Here is a 25,535-nt window from a genome sequence, read left to right as displayed (position 1 = left end):
CCTACCCTCAGCAGCAGATCAACAATCAGTTGATCATGGTAGGCCTGTAAATCTTGCAAATTATTTAGGAGGAGTAACTAGGTAAATTTAGAGTTAATTAACCTTGTGTTGCCAGTTCTTTAGATGAATACTCCTAAAGTAAAGACTATGTCCACATACAAAGTTCAGAAGGAATTCAGCCCAAAGTTTAAAGCAGAGAAAAGAAGCATCCAGTGTGTGGAATAAGAGGCCAGACTTAGTCCTACCCAGCCCCTGTCTACGTTCCCATGTGAAGTACCACTGCTCTTAGCAAATGCACTTTCTAAAGAGGTCTCTACTGTGACTCCAAGGCCTATTCTTGTGCCATGCTCCCTGTGAAACCTTCCCTGAGGTCCCAAGGGCAAGTTCACTACTCCTGCTCCGATGGTTATAGTCACATCTCTAGACTGACCACGAGGTATGAGAGTAAGTGTTGTTAGTGTGCGCATTTGTGTCTTTAGTTAAACTGTGATTTCATGCAGGGCAGGAGACTTCTTGTAACCCTGTACATTAATCTCATGATTTATTATGTGGTAGCTATTGAGCTGAGTTGTAAAAATTACAAGAGGAAGGAAGCAGATGTGGCTACTGGAGCCATAGGATCTAAAGCCCCATCAGAGACAGACAGTGAAATAATTACAATTCAGCCAACTGCTTGTTATTAACCAAGTGACTTGCATTTAGCAAGAGCTCAATGCCTATTGCATTTGATCACAGAATTCTCTGTATGTCCTATTATCTCTTTGGGAGGCTGGCCCAATTTCCCATGGCTGTGGGCTCCAGAAGCATGAGGAATCGAGGCCCCAGCATGCAAGCTCTTTTTTTTTTTTTGAGGCTCTGTTTGTGGGATACTTAATTCCTCATCAGCCAAAGGAGGAAGCCATATGGCTAAGCTCGGGGTCCATGGAGAAGGAGGTGATGCCGTTGGGTACTGGAGGAAGCAAGATTCGTTGGAAGCCATTCCCCTGCCAATCTGCCACAGTATTTTAAAATGTGGGTTACGTTATAAAAACTTTAAGGTTAGCTAAGGAATTTAAGCAATGATCAGTTGGGTCCAAGAATAAGTTTCTGGCTGCAAATTCACACTCAAGAAACTAGAACGTAATTGAGACATTTTCATGGAAAACGATGATGTGGTTCAAGAGAAGCAATGTCAGGTTTTAAATGTCTTTACCGAGTGTTTTGATGGCAGAGAAAAGTAATAGTGCCTAAGTATCCTCAAAGCTATTCCCCCTGCTTTGTCTTCTTAACAATGAGGGCAGATTTTTTTCTTGTGAAAGAATGACTATCTCTTTCTCCCCCCAGCTTTCAGAGGAGGTGATTCTGAATTGAGTGATTATCCTTTGCCATCAATACCTGATATAAATTATGGAGCTAATCAATAACAGATACTTCCCTATTTAATTATAGTAAGGGAGTTTTCAGATTGTACTTAGAGGATATGTTTGTAACTAGATAGAAGACCACAGTAAAGAAACAAAAGTATCAAACAAAGCTTGAGGAGTAGACTTCAATTACAGGAGTCTGTGGGAAAAAAAGCTGCGGCAGTGAAGGAGTCCTGGGGACTTTCCACACAGCAGGGTCCCACATACAGGAGAAAGTCTAAGGTTCCAGAGGCTGGAGGCTTTGATGGCGGCAGGCCCCAAAGACACGAGAAAGTCCTTGGTTCTAAAAGGGTTTATTTTCATGACGGATGGTGGATGGATCTGGATGTAACCCCCCTGAAACTCAGGGCAGACTTGAGTTAAATAGGGAGGGAGAAAGGGAGAGGGTCTAGGGAAGAATGCTTAATTTGCTCTGCTCTTTGCCCTTCATTAGTATGTAAATCTCTCTAGGGCCTGAGGCCTATAGTCACACTCTTTACCTGTGCACTTTGGGAGAGGCTGTAATGGCCTATGTGATTGGAAAATGTAGGTCCATGGAGACTAGACTGCGTGTAAGAATCCTGGGTTCTGGGGACATGGCCAAACACCTGCCGTTTCTCCCTTGGAGTCTTGGAGTTCCAGTCCCATGCCCAGCCAAGAACCAAGATACCCTTATGCAGTCCCACAGGAGTCCATATAAACAAAGGCATCACCTTAGGTCAATTTAACTTGAAGATGCGTGTGATTAAGAAATACGTTAAAGATCTCAATAGAGCCAGACCAAGTGGGTAAGTCTAGTAGTATGATTGTCTGAGCAAATGTATTTTCATAGTCACATATTTTGATCTGAAAGTTAATGCAAAGAACCAATTGAAAACACCAAAAATGGAACAACTCCTCATGACGACCCTGAGTCTTCCTCCATCAACACTAGGAAATCTGCCACCCTCATTCCCAGAAGTTTTGTCTTGTGAGAACTTTCATGTGATCCAACACAAAGCATACAAGAAAGTATCAAAAGTGGCTAGAATCCGGACTGATGGCGGTAGTGGCACTCATGTGACTTTGAGAGCATCAGCCCATCCAATACACAGGCAAGACGCAGCATGATGAGTTTGCACAATACACAGGCAAGACGCAGCATGATGAGTTTGCACACAGCTGCCCAACTCCTCCGAGTTTCTGTTTGTGCTATTGATTAAAAAAACCCACCAAGGTTTGAAGGGCTGAGGAGAGTGGGGGAGAGGAGCCAAGCACAGTCATAGCAGGGCCTCTAGATACATGCAAAAGCAAGACTAAATCCCCAGAAGCATTTGGGAATATTCCTCCCAGAAGACTTGCCCTCTCCTCTTTTATACTGTTCCTCATGCCTCATAAGTGTGGCATGTGGCCTTTGCTGTCCTTAGTACTTCATAGACATGCTTTCTTTTGACTGAGCTGTCTTAATTTGTGTAATTATAACATTTTTGATAACTAGATACCATTTTTAGGGACTTTTTTTTTTTGTCTGTGATTTGTGTGCTGGCCAAGGAAAGAAACAGAGTGATTCGGAATTCAAAATGAATGTTTTTTTTAAATATGCAAATCTTCTATGTGTTCATTAATTTGAGCTTTGCAGGTATCTATCTTCTTCTCATCCATAGCATTGATGGTATTCATTTAATGTCATCTGAGGCATGAATTCTTCATTAAGCTGAACAGTGAAGAACACTCCAAAGCCCCAACGGTGGTAGCTTTATCATCACATCCACAAAAAAAAAAAAAAAATGACCTCTGTCTCCTTGTGAAAATGGCTCCTCTTTTGATGGCTGTGGTAAAGCAATGAAGCTGTGAAAGGCAGAGAGGAAGACAGAGATATTTAGAAGTGCAGGATCCCACACAACACACCACCGGATATTTGTCAGAACTATATAGCCCTCACTTAGCAACATGGGGTTTAAACAGGAAGGATACTATAGAATCCTCAGGTTCACTACTGCAGTGTACACCTGAGGAAACTTTGGACTAAAGGACTTGTTCAGAAGCACTCTTTCAAATTCACTGAAGCACTTAGAGCAACAAAACCAGAGAGGACACCAACACTTCATGACCTCCAGGAAGCTGACTTCTCTGCTGGACTTTCTCTCATTTAACATTGCAAATTAGACAAGAAGTCATAGACTCCCCTCTAGGTTTGGACAGCAACCAAAAGAACGTACTTTATAATGATAAACAGTCTTAATATCTTTATCCTAACTGTTTATTAATAGACAGGCACATTATTAATTGTCTACTGTGTATCACAGAGAGGCCCAGATGGACTTATTAGCTATATTTATCTTTCTATAGATAGCATTAGACAAAGAATGGCACTAAGTGGAAGCGGGGGAGGGGAAGCATAAGGTTGAGATTTGGCAGTGTCTGAGAGAAGATAGGTTGTGAATGAGTAATTAGAGGAGCACAAGGCTGTCATTTCAGACTTGTGGCTAGGAGGAACTTTGTATCCAAGGGTCATGCCGAAGGGAAATGGGATTCTTAAATGAGTCCTCTGTGTTTCCTCTTTAAGGATGGAGGAGAGGCATCCCGAGGTCAGAAGCAGTATTGGTGATGAGAAAAGACAGGGGGTGAGGTAGTGCACATACTACATATGTGTATGTGTGCACACGTACACATATATAGCATTATATATACTTCTCATATATAAAGGACGTCAACAAGTCTCATTCCTAAGTTTCAGAAGGCTTTGGTAGTAATCTTAAATACAGGGAGCTGATTAAAACTGAGATAACAATATAAGAGATTAAGGTAAATGTATTCTATGACAAGCCTGGACAAGAATAAGACAGACAGAAAGATGCCTACACTTTCAAAATAGTAGTGTGCACACCTGTGAAGCTGGAACCCATGTGATCGGCATAAATCATTGAAACTTTGGGGGGTGGTTTTGCTTTTTCTGTTTTGGATATACATTTCTACTTTGAATATACTTCGTAGTAGATCATGGCAAAATCTAGTAGTGCTTAAGTTTTTCTGAGAGCTTCATGCATGAACATTGCATCTACATCATCCATGCCCTTACCTCTCTCTGCAACTCCTTTGATCTCACTCACTCCCAAATTCATGACCCCTTCTTTAATTATCATTGCTATACACTGCACACACACACACACATGCACCCATGCTTGCACACACACACACACACACACACAAGCACGCATGCATGCACACACACACACACCTCTGCACATGCACACGATTTAGCATTGCCTGTGTGTGGATATATCCATGGGTAACCACTTGGAATTAGACAATCTTTGTGGAAGTCCCTGGAAAAAGCCTATTCTCCCCCTCTCAGATGCCATTGTCCGCTTGTAGCTCTACCTCGATGTAAGATCTTGCAAGCCTCACCCCCCATCCTTGCTGGCACGACAACTAGTATCGCCCTCAGGCAACTGTAGCTCAAGCAACCATAGTGTTGAAATTCCATGAGTGAAATTCCCTCATCATATATAAAGGCATTCTTCTTGCTGCAGGCATCCTTGTCCTCTGATTCTTATAATCGTTCCACACTCTCTTCCATGTATTCCCCAAGCCTTAGGTGTATGAGTTGAATCCCAGATATATCGATTGGGGTTAGGTGCCCCATTGTTCTGAACTTTCTGAATTTTGATCAGCTTGGGTCTTTGTAGCATCTGTTGTAGAAAAGAGCATCTTTGATGAAGGGTTAGCACTTTATTCTCTGTGGGTGTAAGGGTAAGTATTTAGAGCACTTCTAGAAACTATATTAGTTTAGGAAAGTAGCAATAGTACATTCTCCTTTTGTGTCTCTCCAGCCTTACCCCTCCAGTCGTGGGTAGGGAGCTAGGTTTACAGTACCCTGCATGAATTTCCTCTCGTTGATCAGGCTGTAAGTCCAATTGTTAGTTACCCAAAAGAGAAAAGTACCACTATTGTACCATTTGTTCTAGCTTCCTGGGATGGTCACTGTTCTGGTTTATAGCTCTTTCAGATGGATAGGGTTACCCATTGCTCTTCTCCCTGTTGTGAGTCCTCATGGAGGACTGAAATTTTTAAAGAGCATTTCTAGCATGTTTTTAAAACATTTGGGTTGACAAAATTAGAGACTTAGCACAATAACGTATGAGATCTGGAAGATAATTGACTAGATGGTAATTCGGCCCTTCCCCGTTACAGATGAAGAAAACCTAGTCTTGAAGGTGTGAAGTTGCCAGCACTGTGATATTATGGGAAACTTTAAAATGTGGATTAGCTTAGTGGGTTTTTGGAGTGTGCATAACAGGAATAAATTCAGACTGTGGCTGTTCTTGCTTTGGTATGTTTGACTATGAAGTGGAAATTCTGGAAAGTCACCAAGGACAATTTTGTTCATTGAGGAAAATCTGTTCCTATTCAGTTTAGCACTGGCTCTAAGGTCTAATACTGTGACAGTGTTTGATGAGAGTTTCAGTTAGCTACACATGCAGTTAACCAGCACACCTGGTCTCTAGCCCATTGGGCTAGACATTCATCAAGGGGTATGTAATATATGTAACACGTGCTCAGGCGAATTACAACTGCCAATTCAAAAGGAGACATGACCACTGGTGCACAAGCTAGATGCAGATCTCCAGGCCTGGCTGGGATCAAGCAGGAAATTGTTTTACCTACTTTCATCTTTTAGGCTATGGGAGCCCTTTAAATCACTTTGATATAGAAAGCTTAGGAGTCTTTGTAGCAGCGCTGCCTGGTAGCAAAGGCCCCTGAGAGCCATTCAGAATTCCCAGTCCTTATCCTAAAATAGTGGTCCTCAACCTTCCTAATGCTGTGGCCCTTTAATATAGTTCATCATGTTGGGGTGACCCAGAACCATAAAATTATTTTTGTTGCTACTTCATAACTGTAATTTTGCCCCTTTTATGAATTGTAATGTTAATGTCTGTGTTTCCCAATGGTCTTAGGTGACCTCTATGAAAGGGTTACTCAACAACTCAGGGGTCACTACCCACAAGTTGAGAACCACTGCCTGAACCTCTCATCCAGTGAATCCGAGTACAGAGGATAAAGTTCTATAAAGAATTAGAATATTCAGCCATTTGAAAACCACATTCTTATATTAAATGCTATTTTGCAGAGACTTAAGCTTGGCAGTGATATCAATTCTTCAATAATACCACTCCCTACAAGGGTCCTATAGTCAAAGACCATTGAAGTCTTGACCCAGACTAAGTCATCTTCTGCCTTCAGGCCCCTTTCTCCCTCTCCCTCCTTCCAAGCATGGGCTAAGTTCTTGTGCCTGTGGCTGTCATCTGGTGGTAGTTACTGCTATGCTTAGGATTTGGAAGGACTTCTGTTTATTTGGCATGTTCCACACGGGCCTGTCAGGCTCTGGGGGGTTGTGGCATTTGCTGAACTTACAAGGCAGAAACACAAAAATACATAATTCATTGAGGGAAATAGTTTGCAGTCTCCTTCACTTTTACAAATTGGCCATAAAATAGAAACCACAGACATAACATTCATATACCCATGCTAGTCAAACTCGAAGAATTATTGGAGGTAGCAACAATGAAGGCTTTTGGTAGTCACTTCTCTCTAGGGTACCCAGAGCAAGAGCATGAATTCAGAACTTGTACACAGAGATTAGTATTATCCTTCAAGGGAGGGATGCAGATTTCCTACCCAACAATTGGCAAATGCCTATTGATGAAAATGGGCTTTGTAACATAGCATCTCCTCACAGTTGTTAAGTGTATTGTTTGAAGGGGTATACTTGTCTTTGAGTATATTGAGGATTTTATACACATTGCCTTCTAAGCTACTGTTTCTTGTTTTTCTCCTTTTCTTAGTGGAAGATGCTCACAATGTCTGAGACTGACCTGCATGTCACTGTCAAGGGTATCACAGGAGAAGGAGAGATGTGGAGGTCTAGTCTGCTTCCTCCTCCTCTGATTAGTGGTGTTGATACCCTGAGCTTGCATTAGTTCCTTAGAATGAGTCTTGAGGATGGAGGAAAACTCTAATCAACCTCTGTCAGTTCCACTTAGGTATCTGGGTGATATGTCAGTGATGCTGCCTATAGTGACTGCAGTGGCTGACTGTTGAAAAATAGCATGCTTAATGAGGTTAGCTCCATGCATGACCCAAGAAAAGAAATAGTACTTCTGCCACAGATGTCAAGCAAAAAGCTCCTTCTGCCTTTTTATGTGATGGCACAGTAAGGAGAGTGTGATGAGAAAAGCTGAGAGCTGGGCTTTAGCTGTTCCATGTGACCCTCGTGCTTTGTGACCTTGGAAATGGCGCGTGACTTCTCTGGGCTCTATTTCATTCATGTAGATATGACCCCACTCTCTTGCAGGGGCTTTGAGATTGGAATGACAAAAAGAACGAAGAAGTCTAGCCAAATGGAACAGGTTGGACTGTAGTGGGTGATAGCCCTCGGTCTTGAGTTGCTTCTAAACGTCAAACCCCATTGTTCTAGGAGCTATGGTCTGTGGAGAAGAGGAGGGTGCACAGGGAATGACATAGAAGGTAGTAGTGTTACTTAAGCTGTTTGGTTATGCAAGTTCTTAGAGAAATGCACAGCTAGAATAAAAGCCAATAAGGCTATTTGATATGCCATTGTTAGTGAGGATTATAAAGATTCGCTACAGCCAATTATTGGTTGACAGAAGGAGTATCTTTTTTTTTAAGATGAACTCCCTGATAGACCATCCAATTCCAGTGTTCATTCCCTAAAACACATGTACACAAGAGCAACACTAAACGTTGTGTAAGTATGTATGAGCATGTGTGCATATATATGACAACAATAATTAAAGAAGAGATCATGAATTTTAGAGGTAATGGAAGGACTTTGGGAGGGATTGGAGAGGGTAGACATGATGTATAAACTGCAGTCATGCATAAAGTCCTTTAAAAATTCATTTAAAACATTTAACACAGCACAAAGGTCAGGACAGGATCAATCTTCTATAAAATCTAGTAGTCTCTTTTCCATCATATTTCCAAAAATACCCTTCAAGTAAATGGTGAGACATGTTATTAAAGCAGACTTTCAGAAGCAAATCTGTATTTCTCCCAAGAACAGCTATGAACCCATTTCTTTACTGTTCACTTTGACAGTACATAAAACCAACATGTTGGTTTGGCCTACCTCTTTGCCCATCCTAAGTGCTTCTCCTAGGTTGTTTGAAAAAACGATTTGAATTGAAGAGAGGTCTGTGTGTGATGGTGTATTATATTGTACCTCTGAAGATCAAATTGAGGTTTTAGAGGCCTTATGGGATGCCATATTCCCCAATTCCCATTATTTGGCTCTATGACAGTGTTAACTGAGAATAAAGTGCAAATGTTGTTTTTTGTTTGGTTGGTTTGGGGTGTTGTTGTTGTTGTTGTTGTTATTGTTTTTCCTTGTTTTGAGGCCTTTTCCTAGGGGTGGAGAACAAATGTCTGTTCATCTTCAGTGGGACACCAGTGGTAGATCACAGAAATGACTTCACTCAAGTCAAGCCTGGTAAAACAACAGGTTTAACCCTGAATACTTACAAGTGCATAGACAACTCATTAAGCAGCTACACCACTTAAGGGTGGGAATCTCTCTGGCAAAGGTTAATTATTTGTTTATCCTCAGGGGAAGGCATGGTCTTGTGATGCCGTCACTCCTCCAGCAAATGTTAACTCCCTAAAACACCAATAGGAAGAAATAGAACCTATTGAAACCTCTTCCCTAGTAGCCCATTAAGTACCTACAATCTTGGGGAGGGGTAGGACCTGATGATACTATCTCCTAGAAATCTATAACTGTTCATAAATCCTGGGGGACAGGGGCTGTGGAGGCACATAAGCCCCTCCTCCATGATGAAAAGCCAACAGGCCCATTCTTGTTCAAGTTCCAGAGGCCAGTGGCCAATTTATACATGGAGGGCAATGTCCCAAGACCCTTTCTTTTCCATTATTGTTGTAGGTATAGCTGCAGCCATGGTGCAGGGATTGTTTGATCTTATGTAAGTTTCTCTTATAATCAAAAACATTTTGGCCCATTATTTGAGATTTTCTGCAACACTAAGGAAAGAGATGCATTAATGGCTTTAAAGACTGATCAATCACCAAGTTAAAGGTAACCTGACTTTTAGTTATTAGCAAAAGGAAGCTGTCCAACAGTCAGTATGCTTCCATATCATCTCTCCAAGCAGTTCAGGAGAAAGGATGCTTCCACGGAGGGTCTCTATCAGTTCCCCTCTTGTTTCTTTAATCTCTCTTAGATATGCCTGCAGGCTTGGTGTAAAGTGCTTTCTCAAGTCAAAACCCAGCGCTTCTAGATTGTAGATGCAGGTGTACCAGTTCTCTTCAGAGACTGCTATTGTTACAACTTGGGATCTCTAGAGAAAAGCCAATTCAAGTAATTTCTTCCTTTTTTTATCGTTATTTATTTGTTATGTATGGGGGAAAATGTATACATGCTGTGTGCATGTCATTCACTTATTACATGTATGAGAGATTATGTGTGGAGGGCAGATTACCATTATGAGGAGTTGGCCCTTTTCTTCCTCCGTGTGAAACACTGGGATCAAATTCAAGTTGAAAGGCTCAGCAACAACTGCCTTGCTCTATGGAGCCTGCTCACCAGATTCAAGCGATTTATGTCCACAGAGGAACTGTACTCTGTTTATGTTGGCAGTTTATGTCACAGCTGAGGTTGGTACCCACTGTGGCTATACTGAAGGACCAAGCAACAAGCACTATGTTAACATTCCCATACTAACCTTGACAACTTAGGCCAGCCTCCTTGGCTCATGCTTATACCTGCAAACATGACTGATCTTTAACTATCTGGGTTGCCATAGTTACCAGAGAACAGACTTTGAGGGAGGGTACTCACTGATAAGATTCAAAGTAAAGACCTATTACCATGACTATTCTTTTATCCTTACAACTTTTGTGAGTAGCTTATTAGAAAGATCGTTTGGTTTTGAATATTCTCTTGATTTCAAATTTTACCAGAATCATTGCATTAGTATTAGACAGCATCTTCAATTTATCAGAATGGTCAAGACATGGTTAGCTTCTACTAAGGCTCTTTGTCTGTACAAAGTGCACTCCAGGGAGTATGAGGACACATAACACATACTGGCTGGCCCTAAAAATGTGGATATAAGAGAACAATAGAAATGAGAAGAACTGTATGGCATTGGCATGTGACTGGTTACTGAGTGAATGATAGAGATATTGTGGCTGTTTCTAAGTTCATCCCTGTAAGCCATTTCAAGACAATAAGTTACCCTGTAGTTGTAGAGGAGAGTTTTGAGTGTGTCTGTCTGTGGCTTTTTTGTGCTGAGCTATGTGCTTTATGGAGACTTTCTTACAGCCTTCTCTTATGGGATGATGCTGAATGAGAGATGCTTTTGATTATTGTACATCTATTAGTGTACAGTGCTGAGCACTCCAGTTGGAAATAATGACTTTATTAGAGGTATAAATATTTAATCATAGGTGCTTTTTACTAATGCTTCTGTAGTCAATCAAGGTCATCATCACTGGGTAATCAGGAAAGGAATGGAAATCAGAGAGAGCCATGTGGGAAAGGATGGAGTTAAATACATCCCTGCAGATTGTGGGGAAAATTTAAGAAGGCCGCCACAGAGGCACAAGCCCCGGAGGGGCTTCCGCTGCCGTGGTGGGTCCCACATTAGAGAGGGAATCCTATGGTTCCAGTGGCCTGAGGGCCTTGGCGGCGGCAGGCCCCAGTAACACGAGGAAGTCCTTGGTTCCAAAAAGGTTTATTGTCATGGTGGATAATAGATGGATCTAGGCGTACCCCCAAAAACTCAGGGCAGTCCCGAGTTATATAGGGAGAGAGAAAGGGGGAGGATTGGGGGAGGATCTGGGGGAGGCATGTTTAATTTGCTCTGCCCTCTGGCCTTCATTAGTATGTAAATCCCTAGGGCCTGAGGCCTATAGCCTGGCCTATGTGACTCTATGGAGATGCGACTGCTTTTCTGGATCCTGGATGATTGGAGGGACCGAACTCCTGCTGGTTCTCATGCAGAATTCCACGCAGAATCTCGGGGTTCTAGGCACCTGCTCAACCATGACCCAGGATACCCTTACGCAGTCCCACAGCAGATGACGTCATCTTATATGTAGAAAATGCCACATGGAAGAAATCTTCAAGCTCATTAATGAGTTAGCAAAATGATGGAATTTAGATCAATATATTAAAGTTAGCTGTATTCCTGGTCATAGGCCATCCAAAAACAAAGTTAAGGAAATAGTTCCATCCATAAAGCATCAAGAAGAATAAATTGAGATTCTCAAAGCTTTACACTAAACACTATAAAGTATCAGTGAAACAAATTATAAACTAGAATCTTTAAAACAACCTGCATTCGTGAGTGGAAGACAATATTGTTACCATAGCACTCATCCCCAAACTGTTCTACACATCAAATGGAATTGGTATTAAAAGTTCAATGGCCTGTTTTGGTTTTTTGGAGAAAGGTGACTATATAGTTCCTTTGGACATTTCCTCTGGGGATGTAAGGGACTCAGAATGACTAACGTTTGTTCTCACACAATCAAAGAATAAAGCTAAAAGAACCTTTCTAATTTCAAGATTTATATCAAAGTTATCCCAATGAAGACTATTAGGTCATGCAGGGGACTCTCAGTAAGGTTGACAAATGAAGAAAGAAGAAGCCTTTCACTAAATGTGTCTGGGACAATTTGATAACCACCTGCAATGTACAAAATTGGGCCTTACCCAATGCTATACAAAGAATGAACTCAAAGCAAAGAGCCAAATTGTTAGGACTAACGTGAAAACTTCTTAGAAAATCGGTTTTGTCTGAGAGCTTGAAGCACAAGCAGCCAAATAAACAGATCCAAATAAAACTTAAAACTTTTATACTTTTAAGGACCCTATCATAAATGTGAAAAGATAATCAAAGAATGAGAAAGACATTTGTAACTCACTTCTCTACAAATAATGAGAAGTTATGAATACAAAACTCTATAAATGTGTCCATAAAAAGGCAGTTCAACTTGACAGTGTAAAAAATTTAAATATACATTTATACAAAGAAAGTAAAGAGTGACCAACACACACACACACACAAAGATGATCAACATTATTAGTCACCGGGGAAATGTAACTCAAAACCACAATGAAATATCACTTCACACCCACTGGGATGTTTATACTAAAAAAATAAAAATACAAAAACAGGCCCGTAACAAAAGTTGGCAAGGACACGGAGAAACTGGAACACTTGTACGTTGCCAAGGGGAGTATAAAGCAGTGCAGCTGTGTTGAAAACAGTTTGGCAGTTGCACAAAACACTAAACATTGAGTTGTTGTGGGTCCAGGAGCTCCTCTCATAGGTATGTACCTCAGAGAATAGGAAACACATGTCCACACAAAAGCATGTACACATATCCCCATAGCAGCCAGCATTACTCATGGCAGCCAAAAGTAGAAGTGATTCACCTATCCATCAACCAATGTATAAACAGAATCCAGTTTGTTCATGCATGGCAATGGTGTCCAGACATTTAAGATGACGGAGTATTGGGTGGTTCTACAGCATAGCTGACACTAGAGAACAGTCTACTAAGTAAAAGTCAGACATAAAAGACACATGTTTTACTTCATTTACATGAGTTTTCTAGAACTCTCAGGTAAAACAGTGAGGCAGAAAGTATATAGAAGGTCCCAGGAGCTTGGGATGACATGGGAAGGGGAAGTGATTGTTTGCATGTATGGGGGTCTTCTGATTACTGATGACAATTTTCTGAACTTGATGGTAGTGATTCTTTTATAACACGGATCTACTGAAAGGAAATTCCTTAAATTGTTCTGTTCATACGTTTAAATTTAATGACAGATGAGTTCCACATCATTTTTTGTTGTGGTTGTTTGAGACAGGGTCTCCCTACATAGCCTTGGCTCTCCTGGAACTCACTATGTAGACCAGGCTGGCCTTGAACACACAGAGATCCACCTGCCACTCAAGTGCTGGCATTAAAGGCATGGGCCACGATACCCAGTAATTTAATGTCACTATGTTTTCTCTTATTAAGCTGGTCTAATAAAACATGCCTTGCAAACAAACAAACAAACAAAACCACACTCTTCCTAAAACACATACCTTCGTGCTATCCTTTTGGGGCCAGTCTATGATCATGCTTTATAGACGTCATGAAATTTAATCAGTACCAAGTCTGAATGAGTGTAGTTGGACAGTTCTCTCTCTGAAATGAGGGAATATATCTGCGTACTAGCTCCTCCTTCTCTTCCATCAGCTTGGTGGAGACGCTTCTCACTTACATGTCCAACATTCGTTGTTGCCCCTAGGAAGGAAGACTAGCATCTTTGCCCACATTTCATGCTGCTTCTCTTGCTCTCCTTCCAGGTCCTTCCCTTCCCCAGCCAGGTGGTGTACAACAGAGTCGGCAAATGTGGCAGTCGCACCGTGGTCTTGCTTCTGAGAATCTTGTCAGAGAAGCATGGCTTCAATTTGGTCACGTCAGATATTCACAACAAAACCAGGCTTACTAAAAATGAACAAGTAAGTTGACCTTCCCATTGCAAAATCTTAATTAGTGGGTGCCTCACGGGATATCCTTCATGCCCAAGTTTCAATTGTGTGCTGTATTTTTGTCAGGACATAGAAGGAAATTAAAGGTAGGATTTTGTGCAAGGAATCTGAAACCCAGGAAGCCTTCATAAGTGGATACTTCTGTCAGGTCTGATGGACTGTGTACATTAGCCATGGTCTAGTTTGCTAAAATCAATTAAACATACAATCTCAAAATATTCAAACCACTGAACTATATAAATAATGCTAATATCTTCACAGTCAAATGAAAATTTTTCATTTAGCATTTCTTACTTTATACTTTCTCATCTGTGTCCTAAATCTTTAGAGTAAAGTAAAAACTTTTTTTGTGTGTGTAGGGAATGTAGTTGGTTGATGCAGAATAAGGATCTAATTATTATTTTTTGGAGTTTTTGTTTTATTTTGTTTTTAAGCCAAAACCAAACAAATAAGCATAAACAAAGAACTACAAGCAAGCAAGACATGCTAGGAATGAAAGACCTAGTGACCTCAGGGATATGCTTTCTAATTGGTTACCTAATACTAACTGATCATCCTTGAAATGACACATATATGTTGGGAATTATTATTTTTCCTTGAAATAGCATTACATCTCTTCATCTCTTCCCTCCTTTCTAGCTCTTCCTAGACATCTTGTCTCAAACTCCTTCCATTTCATCTTCCCTATTTTCAGAGGCCAGCAGGGTCTTTGATATGTAACCATATCTACAAGTCAATGGAGAACCATGTCATTTCTGCCAGAGGCAAAGAAATGACTTCTATTGAGGTCAAAAATCCTGTTTCACAAGTTCCTGGGGGATGCTGCCTTTTATCTAAATACCAGAAATCCTTCTGTAGTCTGGTTCAAACTCACTTCTAAATAGATGCAATCCCAGAGACTTACAAAAAAAATTCCAGGTTTTTATTCATGATAATGGAGGACACAGTCTCTTTGATTGCTGCTTCCTCCTAATTGGTTGTTTGGGAAGAGGGAGGTCTGCAATACTGGTTTAAGCTGGGGCTTAAGCTGGAAAGTTATAGAAGACCCAAGGAAATTTAATCAGAAGGATGTGGTTTGCTTACCGAACCTGAAGACTCAGGAATCAATTGCATTAGCCAGACTGGTTCATATCATGGATTGCTTTATATATGCTCTCTGCAAATTCAAGGTTCATCAGTTCTACAGGATTAAAATGAGCCCCCCCATTTATCACTGATGCAGAAAATTCTTTAGAGCCTGATCTTACTGAGGCATTTTCTCAATTGAGTCTCCCTCCTCTCTGATGACTGTAACTTGTGTGAAGTTGACATAAAAGTAGCTCATAAAAAAAGGCTAAATTAATAAATTATCCTTATTTCAACATCCGATGTATAAAAAAGGGAAACAAAGTAAAGGAATTTCAGATGTGACCACTCCATTATTATAAGGGGGAAAATTTCTTTATTATAAATAAAAGAGAAAAATATCCAGAAGTATCTGAAAAAGTCCAAAGCAGAGAGAAAGAAGTAGACTGGATATGGCCAAGGCTTTCTGAAAGAGATGGAAAGAATAGTGATAAATAGATATGTGGAAAGAGAGGAGCAAGAAGATAGCAAGAGTAGCTGATTAATAAGGTGGACGAGTAGCTGTGGTGATGGAGGGGCCAGGAGGCTAGCATTGACTTTGAGATGTCTAATAAGTCATTTTGCTTTTGTTGTTGTTGTCGTTTTGTTCTTTTTTATTGGTTATTTTATTTATTTACAATACAGATGTCATCCCCCTTTCCCCCTTTCCCTTCCCTAGAATCCCCTATCCTATACCCCTCTTCCTTTATGCTTTTATACCATTTTGATTACATGCATGTATTAAGGGCAGTTCTGGGTTGAGGGTCTAGCAATACAATAGATGCAAGTAGTCAAGGAACAAGCAATACAAATAGTCAAAGGAACACAAATAGTCAAAGAAAAAGCAAGGCATTAAACCCAGTTATGTGAACACTCCCGTGATCACTATTTCTAAAAGCTTATCAGGATGACCAAAGTATCTGAGCCTACTTCCCTATCCTAGCCCAAGATCATTTTCATGTCTGAAGCCTACTTCCTTGTTCTAGCCTAAAATTTAGATTCGTGTCTGAAATTACTTTTTTGTTCTGGCCTAATATTTAGATTCCTGCCTGAGATTACTTCTTTGTTGTAGCCTACAATTTAGACTCCTACCTGAAATTACTTCTTTGTTCTAGTCTAATGTCAGATTCCTGCTTGAAGCCTACTTCCTTGTCCTTGGCCAATGTCATATTCCTGCCAAGCAGCCCCAAAGGCTCTCCACCTTTCCCCCTTTTTTTATTTCATTAACAAGACTGAGCCTGTCTTGGGTCGTTCTGACAAGAATGTCTTCCTTATCCGTCATGGAATGTGAATTATCAAAGGCAATGCACTTCTGTCTTAGGTTGGTAAGGCTCTGTGCCAAATCTTACTCGTTCTTGGCCTGCCAGCTTGTCAATTTAATAACTCTGTCTGTGGGTCCATTTTCAGTTTAAGCCATTTACTTTGGCTTCCAATGTGTTGATGTTGTTAAAGATAAGCTTTAACACGATGGGCAGGAATAAAAGGATTCCCAGGACAAGAAGGGCTAGCCTGATCAAGCTATATATTCCTGAGGTTTGTCCAAAATGGAATTCCAAAATGGAAATACTGAGCTCAGGCCATGGATAATTTTATCAGCATTATCTGCAGCATCAAAGGTCAACAGAGCAGCATTCTTTAAATTTATAATCTCACTATGCAAAGTTAACACACCCAGAGAGATGTTAGGATTATGCCAAATATCCTACAGGTATCTTTAAACTTTTTTCTAATTATAATGACAATCATTGTGAATTTCAAAAGTAACACTACTGCAATGATATTTGTCATGACACTTGGGATGGCTCCTAACTCTTGAACCCTGAACCTCCTTCAGATAATTTGAATGGGTTATAGAACATCATTTGTTGTTCCAGATACCTATATAAATCCTTTTGTATACTCAACACATTTGTAACATTTTTTTTTTTTGCTAGATGGTTAACAAAAATAGTTGTCTTAACTCCTTCTGTCAATGCTATTGCAGAAGCAGTAGTGCTAGCAATTAATAGAATTAAAGCTGTTATACCAACAATAATCAAGCCCACAACCCTTTTGCTTGTACTTAAAGCCTAACTCACTTCTTCCAGCACTTTCAAGCTTTTTTCAGAGAATCAAGGTTTTCTAATATTCAGGGCAGTGAGACTAAAGCTGGTGATAGACTCCCATAACAGACATGTCAGATTTCATCACTAACATAATTGGAAAATATACAGTCAATGCAACTTACAATAAATGCTGTAGAAGAGACAAAACCAATTTTAGCTTGACAATTAAAAGAGCCTTAAAACATGCACTAACCCTTGTTTGAAATCCAGATCCTGTCCCAACATTATCTCTTGCTATCCTAACATTATAGCTAACTTCCAAATATGTCTCTGACAAAGTCCAGATCCAGTCTTCCAAAAGTAGACTGTTATTTCCCATATTGGATTGGATTGAGATCTAATAGCTGGGCACCTTTAAGAAGAATACAAGAGACGTAATTTCTCTTTTCGATTCTCTATCCCACAAGGTTTAAAAACTTGAGGCAAGGCAGCTTGTCCCATCTGGGATAAAGTCAAGCAAAGGTGGGTCAAGAACATATGCCCAATACAACTCCCCAGTCACCCTTGTTAGGGCACTCAGCAAGCTCACAGGTCGGCATCATTCTTTGTCTCAGCAACAGTATCACTCACCAATCTTTTTGAAGTTCCATGGGCCTCTTCCACAATACCTTGTCCTTGAGGATTATATGAAATCCCTGTAAAAAATTGTTGACAAAAAGTCTTGACTGCTCAACTACAACTGCCAGACCCATTATCTATTTTTTTTAATTGGATATTTTATTTATTTACCTTTCAATGTTATCTCCTCTCCCATTGCTCCCCAAAACCCTTTATCCCATTCTCCCTCCTCCTATTTCTATGAGGGTGTGCTCCAACCATCCTTGTATTTCTGCCTCCCTGCTCTCGAATTCCCCAACACTAGGGAATCCATACTTTCAGGCACCTCCATTTCCACTGATGCCTGACAAGGCCACCCTCAACTACCTATACCGGTGGAGCCATGAGTCCCTCCCTTTGTGTTCCTAGGCTGGAGGTTTTAGAATGGCTACTCCAGCTTGTTTCTTAGGACCACTTGCTTGAAAAATTGTTTTCCAGCCTTTTACTCTAAGGTAGTATCTGTCTTTGTCACTGAGGTGGGTTTCCTGTATGCAGCAAAATGCTGGGTCCTGTTTGTGTATCCAGTCCGTTAGCCTATGTCTTTTTGTTGGGGAATTGAGTCCATTGATGTTAAGAGATATTAAGGAGAGGAGATTGTTGCTTCTTGTTATTTTTGTTATTAGCAGTAGTATTGTTTGTATGTCTATCTTATTTTGAATTTGTTGGAAGAGGATTACTTTCTTGCTCTTTCTAGGGTATAGTTGCCCTCCTTGTATTGGAGCTTTCCCGCTATTATCCTTTGTAGTGCTGGATTTGTGGAAAGATATTGTGTAAATTTGTTTTTGTCATGGGATATCTTGGTTTCTCCATCTATGGCAATTGAGAGTTTTGCTGGGTATAGTAGCCTGGGCTGGCATTTGTGTTCTCTTAGGGTCTGTATGACATCTGTCCAGGATCGTCTCATTTTTATAGTATCTGGTGAGAAATCTGGTGTAATTCTGATAGGTCTGCCTTTATATGTTATTTGGCCTTTTTCCCTTACTGCATTTAATATTCTTTCTTTGTTTTGTGCATTTCATGTTTTGATTATTGTATGACGTGAGGTATTTCTTTTCTGGTCTAGTCTATTTGGCATTCTGTAGGCTTCTTGTATGTTTATGGGCATCTCATTCTTTAGGTTAGGGAAGTTTTCTTCTATAATTTTGTTGAAGATATTTATTGGCTCTTTAAGTTGGGAATCTTCACTCTCTTCTATACGTATTATCTTCAGGTTTGATCTTCTCATTGTATCCTGGATTTCCTGTATGTTTTGTGTTAAGAACTTTATGCATTTTGAGATTTCTTTGACAGTTGTGTCAATATTTTCTATGGTATCTCCTGCACCTGAGATTCTCTCTTCTATCTCTTGAATTCTGTTGGTGATGCTTGTGTCTATGACTCCTGATTTCTTTCCTAGGTTTTCTATCTCCAGGGTAATCTCCCTTTGTGATTTCTTTATTGTTTCTACTTCCATTTTTATGTCCTGGATGGTTTTGTTCAATTCCTTCACCTGTTTGGTTGTGTTCTCTTGAAATTCTTTAAGGGATTTTTGTGTTTCCTCTTTAAGGGCTTCTACCTGTTTACCTGTGTTCTCTTTGATTTCTTTGAGAGTGTTATTTATGACCTTCTTAAAGTTCTCTATCATCATTATTAGAAGTGATTTTAAATCTGAATATTGCTTTCCTGGTGATATGGGGAATTCAGTACTTTCTAGTGTGGGAGAACTAGGTTCTGATGATGCCAAGTACCCTGGGTTGCTGATGCTTATGTTCTTGCACTTGCCTTTTGTCATCTGGATCTCCTTAGTGCTACTTGTGCTGTCTCTGACTGGAGCCTGTCTTTCCTATTATCTTGGTTGTGTCAGAACTGTTTGGGGTGAGTATTGCTGGTGGAGTTAGAGATGAGGGCCAAGACCTGCTCAGTGCTCAGGCGCAGACTGGGAGGAACCAGTGCTCTGGGCCAAGAGTGAATTCCTGGGTCCCAGTGGGTCCCAGTTACTCCCTGTTTGGGGCAGGTGTTGCTGTCTCCTTAACTAAGATACTGCCCGGGTTAGAACTCCTGGGAGCTCCACTTCCTCTGGGTTTTGTGAGATTGGGTACAGAGCTGCCGCCTGGGATCTGCTCAGTGCTCGGGCCCAGACCAGAAGGAAAGAATCTAATTATAATAAGCTCATTGAGTCTTGGCTTCCAAACATTTGTTAGGAAATATAACATTTGTATATATAGTTTAAATATATCATTTCCCCCACTTTGTAGAATCCTTTTTGCCTCAGTATAGCTACACATAGAGTTGGATACACCTGTGACAGAATGACAGTACTGTTGCTTTCCAGGAAGTTCTAAAGCTTGTCCTGCTTTGTAAACCTGTGCAGAGGTGAGGACAACTGTATCCATGGAGCTGCTGGCGTAGGAAATGTGGGTACTGTACTCAGTGGTCTGTTTTTGAAAGATAAAGCTTGTTGTCGACCTGTGTACTAGTTTCTATTGTTGATAAAATATCCTGATAAAAGCAACTTAAAACTGGGGGAAGGGTTTATTTTGGCTTATACTTCCAGAGAGGATAGTCACATCATGGTGGGGAAGAATGACATGATGGCAGGCAGGGGCGTGAGGCTGGCTTTCATGTTGCATGGGCAATCTGAAAGTAGAGAGTAAAAACAGACCCTTGTAGACAGAGGGGTGTCATTCCTTTAAGCTAGAGCAGTGGTTCATTGAGTAAAGTGTTTACTCCTCAGGGCAAACCATGAGTGGCAGAGTTCAAATTCCCCTGAATTTGAACAAACATAAGAGGCCAATGCAAAATGTAGACAGTATGCCTCTATCTACACGGTTCTATGTGCCTCCAAGGGGAAGATAATGACTGAAGAATAGACGCATGCTGAGGTTTCAATATTGTGATCTCGACTTGATAGTTAAGTGCCACTCATTGGATAATATAAGTTTCTAAAGTAACAGAGCCTTTTTTCTTTTTTGACCCCAGGTTGTTGTGGTTTGTATGTGAAATGTCCCCCATTGTCTCCCATGTTTGACTCTTTGGTCCTCAGCTGGTGGCACAGTTTTTGAAGGTTAGGGAATCTTTAGGACTTGGAGTCTACCTGGATGGAGGAAATATGTTTCCAGGAGTGGGGTTTGAATTTTGATAGCCTGTTCCTACTTCCTGTTTTTACTCTCTACTCTCAGATTTTCAATGCAACATGAATGCTCCAAAGAGTCTGTGAGCCCTGCACTGGGTCTTCTGAGACAGCTGGATCTCTGGAGCTGTCTGGGCATCCCATGTTGCCAACCTAGGGAACTCCAGGTTTACTGAAGTCTCAAAAATTAAGGTGGGGGTGGAGAGATGGCTCATCGTACAAGAGTGCTTACTTCCTTGTGAGGAGCGATGTTGAGAACCAATGTGGTTGGCCCAGGGAATGGCACTATTAGAAGGTGTGACCTTGTTGGGTGAGGTGTGTCACTGTGGGCATGGGCTTTGTCCTAGCTGCTTGGAAACCAGTCTTTTAGTAGCCTTCAGATGAAGATGTAGAACTCTCAGCTCCTCCTGCACCATGCCTGCCTGGATGCTGCCATGTTCTTGCCTTGGTGATAATGGACTGAACCTCTGAACCTATAAGCCAGTCCCAATTAAATGTTGTCCTTATAAGAGTTGCCTTGATCATGGTGTCTGTTCACAGCAGTAAACCCTAACTAGGACAGAAGTAGAGGCAACGTGTAGCACAAGCCCTCCCAAGACAAAAAAAAAACAAAAAACAAAAACAAAAAACAAAAACAAAAAAACAAAAAAAAACAAACTAGCAAAACCCAGCAAAGACCCTATCTCAAAGGAAAGTGGAAGGTGAGGACTGACACCCAAGGTTGCCCTCTGACCTCTGTACATATACTGTGCCACACACACCTGTATTCACACAAAGAAATGTGCATACACACATGACACATACATTATATGCAGTATTCACACACCTGTATTCACACACATACATACTTGTATTCACACACACAAATGTGTGCACACCTACATAACACACATGACACACACACTGTATGCATCCGTTTTTTTAAATAATAAGTTGAAAAGTGACCGTGTAGCTGTTGAAACCCCTGAACTCCATGAGCATGTTCATACACACGCATGCACAATATGAACACATATGCATTTATACATACTAAACACAAGGAATGAAAAGAAACATATGTTTGGCATTTAAAGCTGTGAACCTGGATGTAGTATCACCATGCCGCTAATCCCAGCATCAGGGAGGCAAAGGCAGGTTCATCTCTATGGGTTGAAGGCCAGCCTGGTCTATGTAGTAAGTTGCAGGCCAGCCAGAGTTACATGGTGAACCCTGCCTCAAAAAGAGAGCGGGGAGAAAGAGCCAGGTTGCGGGGGGTGGGGGGGAGGTCATGTTCAGAGTCCCTTTGATTCCCTTACTTTGGCTGATTATGATCTTTTTACTTCCCACAAGAAAATGACGGTAAATAAATAGTCTATGTTCTTATGATGTTATTACGGTCATTAAATTTTATCTTCCTTTGCATACAAGTCTTAGGCCCTGCTTCTCAGATTATGCCTAAATGTTGCTGTGCGTGCATTCCATGCAGAATTCCTAGATACCTTTTAAGACAGTTTTTACATTCAGGTGACCCCTGTTGAAGGCCTGTAAACAGCCCAGAGAACACAGAAGAAAGGACTGAAGGATCAGACACTGGAATGTTCAGGAACATCCCAAGGGAAAGAACACAGAATTCTAATGTTGAATTCATTATGAGAGTTTTGAGTAGATAACCCTACTTTGTTCCCTGATTTAAATACGGGTGTAATCATGAATAAAATAATTTAAATAAAAAGCTAACACAAATATACTGGCAGCAAATAGGTGGTTACTAGATAGGGTTAAAGACAAGGGCACTCTTCCCCTTCGAAAGGGAAACTCTCATCTGTTTGGAATGGTTGGGTTGTCTGGAAGCCAGGGAATAGGCGAGACAGACTTTTTAGGTTCTTTAAAGCACTATGTTTCTGTGATATATTTATACAAATTCTAGCATACTCCACGTGTTATGTGGTTCTGATTCCTGTGGTCAGTGTGACCTAGACTAGATTTCATTACTTACTGCAGATTCCTATTAAATTATAAGACAATTTAAAGAAAAAAATCTAAAACAAAGGTAATGACTTGGAAGGAAAAGCAGATATACAAGTCTGGTATAAAAATAAAAATGAGAACCATGCTCACAGCTTCTCTGGAGCCATCTTACCTGGCTCCTGCACACAGGAGAGTAGCCAAGAAACAGAAAGACAAGAACCCAGATCTGGTCTATCTCTGTGATGTCCTGAGAGACTTGTCTTTGTTCCATGATCCCTTTTACTAAAGTTTGAAAGTACATATGACAGCAGAGAAAGAATTATTATTTTAACTTAACGTATTCAGGAAATAATTTGCGGTATTAATAGCTGCTCTTCTTGGTAATTTATTAAAGGAAAAATGGTGGTGTGATTTAGGAGACTAGTTAAAATTTTATAGTCAGTGGCTCTCTCTCTCTTAAACAGTAGAACTCTGAAAATTATTCCCATGGAAAATTGTTCTCAAAATTAATAATAATAATAAATAATAACAATGTTATTTTAGGTACTGTAGGAGTTAAACAGTTTCTTGTGTGCTAGGCCAGGAATCTATTTACTATAAAAACCATCTTTTTTTCATGAGAAAATATGTTCCATGATCCAAACAACTGACATATAAATGAACTTCAAAATTATATCCATTTATGGGATTTATCTGTGCCACTTTGTTCAACCACAAGGCATTTCTCTGAGCCAGGATTCAATGAACACATTATCATCATGCGCACATGTGTTCATTCATGTGCAGACACATGTCTACACACTCACAGTTAAGGGTTAAAACTTTATAGCCTAGGGGATTTTTAAGCAGGAAAGGGAACATGAAGACACCAAATGTTAAGATGCCTATAAAAACCTATTACATCTGCTCTCATAGAAACAGGCACACCTTTGAAAATTATACTTTGAATAATTCCTCCTCCACAGAAGAGCTTGTAACCACTGTTGGCCAAGTGTTGGATCTTTGCGTTACATATAATACAAACTCAGGATGACACTGGTTCATCTGTACCCTAAATATAGATCTCAGTTAGGGGGCATGATTTATATGATCTTGCAATGTGGAGATTCTATCTAGTGTGACTGGTAAGAGACTTCTCCCCCTTCCTGAAGGGCAAGGAGTGGTGTCCAAGAATCTTCACAGCCTGTTCGCTAGTCCTAAAGTGACTTCAGTGCTGTGCCCGATGTATAGTGAAGGTCAGAAGTGCCAGGGGCAACTCACAGGGAGAGAACCCTGTTATTCTAGTTGGAGAATGGCAGAAACTGGCCTCTGAGTCGCAAAGATTTGCAAAAGCAGATCACTTTGGTATTCGTTTTTCTGCCGGAGTTTTTGAGGATGTATAAAGCAAATGGAAACCTACATGTGAATTGTTTCTCCTAATTATGTCCTTTAACCATTTGGGGCCAAAAATATACCAGTGAGTAAGTGTCGCTCCCTGGCTTCTGGGTGAGAAACTGAGATAATTTTTCACCTTCCAGAAATAACTGGAGTGACTGCTTATGATGGCTCCACTTGGACCTGGGCTCACCCAGATCCAAAGGCTGTTCCCATAATGCAATGGGATCGCCAGCAGAGCTTTTGGAATCTTAGAGTCTCAGTGCCCTTCTGCTGGAAATGCTGGGAAGGCATCCAGAAAATTCTTTAAAAAAAAAAAAAAAGGAAGGGGGGGTGCTGTGTAGAGGTGGCACAGACAGCTTTTCTATGATGCAGCAGGCAGGCTAAAGAAGCCCTGGTGAGGTCCTCATGTCAGCATTTTCCCAAAGGGTGTTCTCTAGGGCTCCACACTCCCTCCATCCAGGAAGGAAGGAAAAGAGAATGGCTTAGAAATTTGGGGGCTCCTCTGTGCCATGTTTTCATCTAGAAGATTCACAGTGATTATTCACATTTTAGAGACTGACAGTCTTAAGACATATACATATACACTGTATGTGTATGGTACGCATGTATATATTTGTGTGTTGACATATGTATGGGCACATCTGTATGTGTGTGCGCCTGTGTGCTGGTAACTGTGAGTGTGTATGCCCACGTATGTGTCCATGTATATGCATATGCTGGTGACTGTGTGTATGTATGTATGTGTGTGCGTTGAGGGTTTATGTGTTTGTGTGTTGATGACTGTGAGTATGTATATGTATATATATGTGTGTGTATGTGTGTGTATGTGTGTGTTTGCATGTTCACCTGCGTACATCTGTGTTTATGCATGTGCTGGTGACCATGTGTGTGAGTGTGTGTTCAAATGTGAGTCCATGTGAATGCATGTGCTGATTGGTGACTGTGTGTGTGTGTCTATTTGCATATTCACATGTATATATGTGCTGACACATATGCATGTGCTGATGTTGTATGTTGTGTGTGTGTGTGTTTTGTGAGTATGTGTATGTGGGTGTGGGTGTGTAGCCCAGAGCTTGTCACTGGCTGTCTTCCTACATCATTCTTCATTTTATCTGCTAAAGAATGGATTTTTCCCTAAACTCAGAGTTTCCCAGTTCACCAGCTTGCTCTGAGAATCACATGTCTTCACCTCCTGAAGCCTGGGATTGCAGACAGATTGCCATTTCTGCCCCATTTATAAGAAATAGGGATCTAAATTCTAATCCTCATGCTAAGACATCAAGCACGTTAGTATGTATGTATATATGTATGTATGTATACATGTATGTATATATGTATG

The 25,535-nt window shown here is 40.6% G+C and overlaps 1 protein-coding gene across 1 annotated transcript in view; it reads left to right on the top strand.

The window, feature by feature from the left end:
* Nucleotides 1-25,535, top strand: part of Ust (uronyl 2-sulfotransferase) — a 293,554-nt gene that overhangs the window by 158,326 nt on the left and 109,693 nt on the right. Inside the window, exon 3 of the mRNA XM_028764403.1 lies at nt 13,772-13,927. Within this exon, the coding sequence (XP_028620236.1) occupies nt 13,772-13,927 (156 nt within the window). The remainder of the gene's footprint in view (nt 1-13,771; nt 13,928-25,535) is intronic.

This window comes from Grammomys surdaster, unplaced genomic scaffold (genome assembly GCF_004785775.1).
Source record: "Grammomys surdaster isolate TR1022 unplaced genomic scaffold, NIH_TR_1.0 143, whole genome shotgun sequence".
In the NCBI taxonomy this organism is placed as follows: Eukaryota; Metazoa; Chordata; class Mammalia; order Rodentia; family Muridae; genus Grammomys; species Grammomys surdaster.
This window is presented reverse-complemented; position numbering and strand designations above follow the sequence as displayed.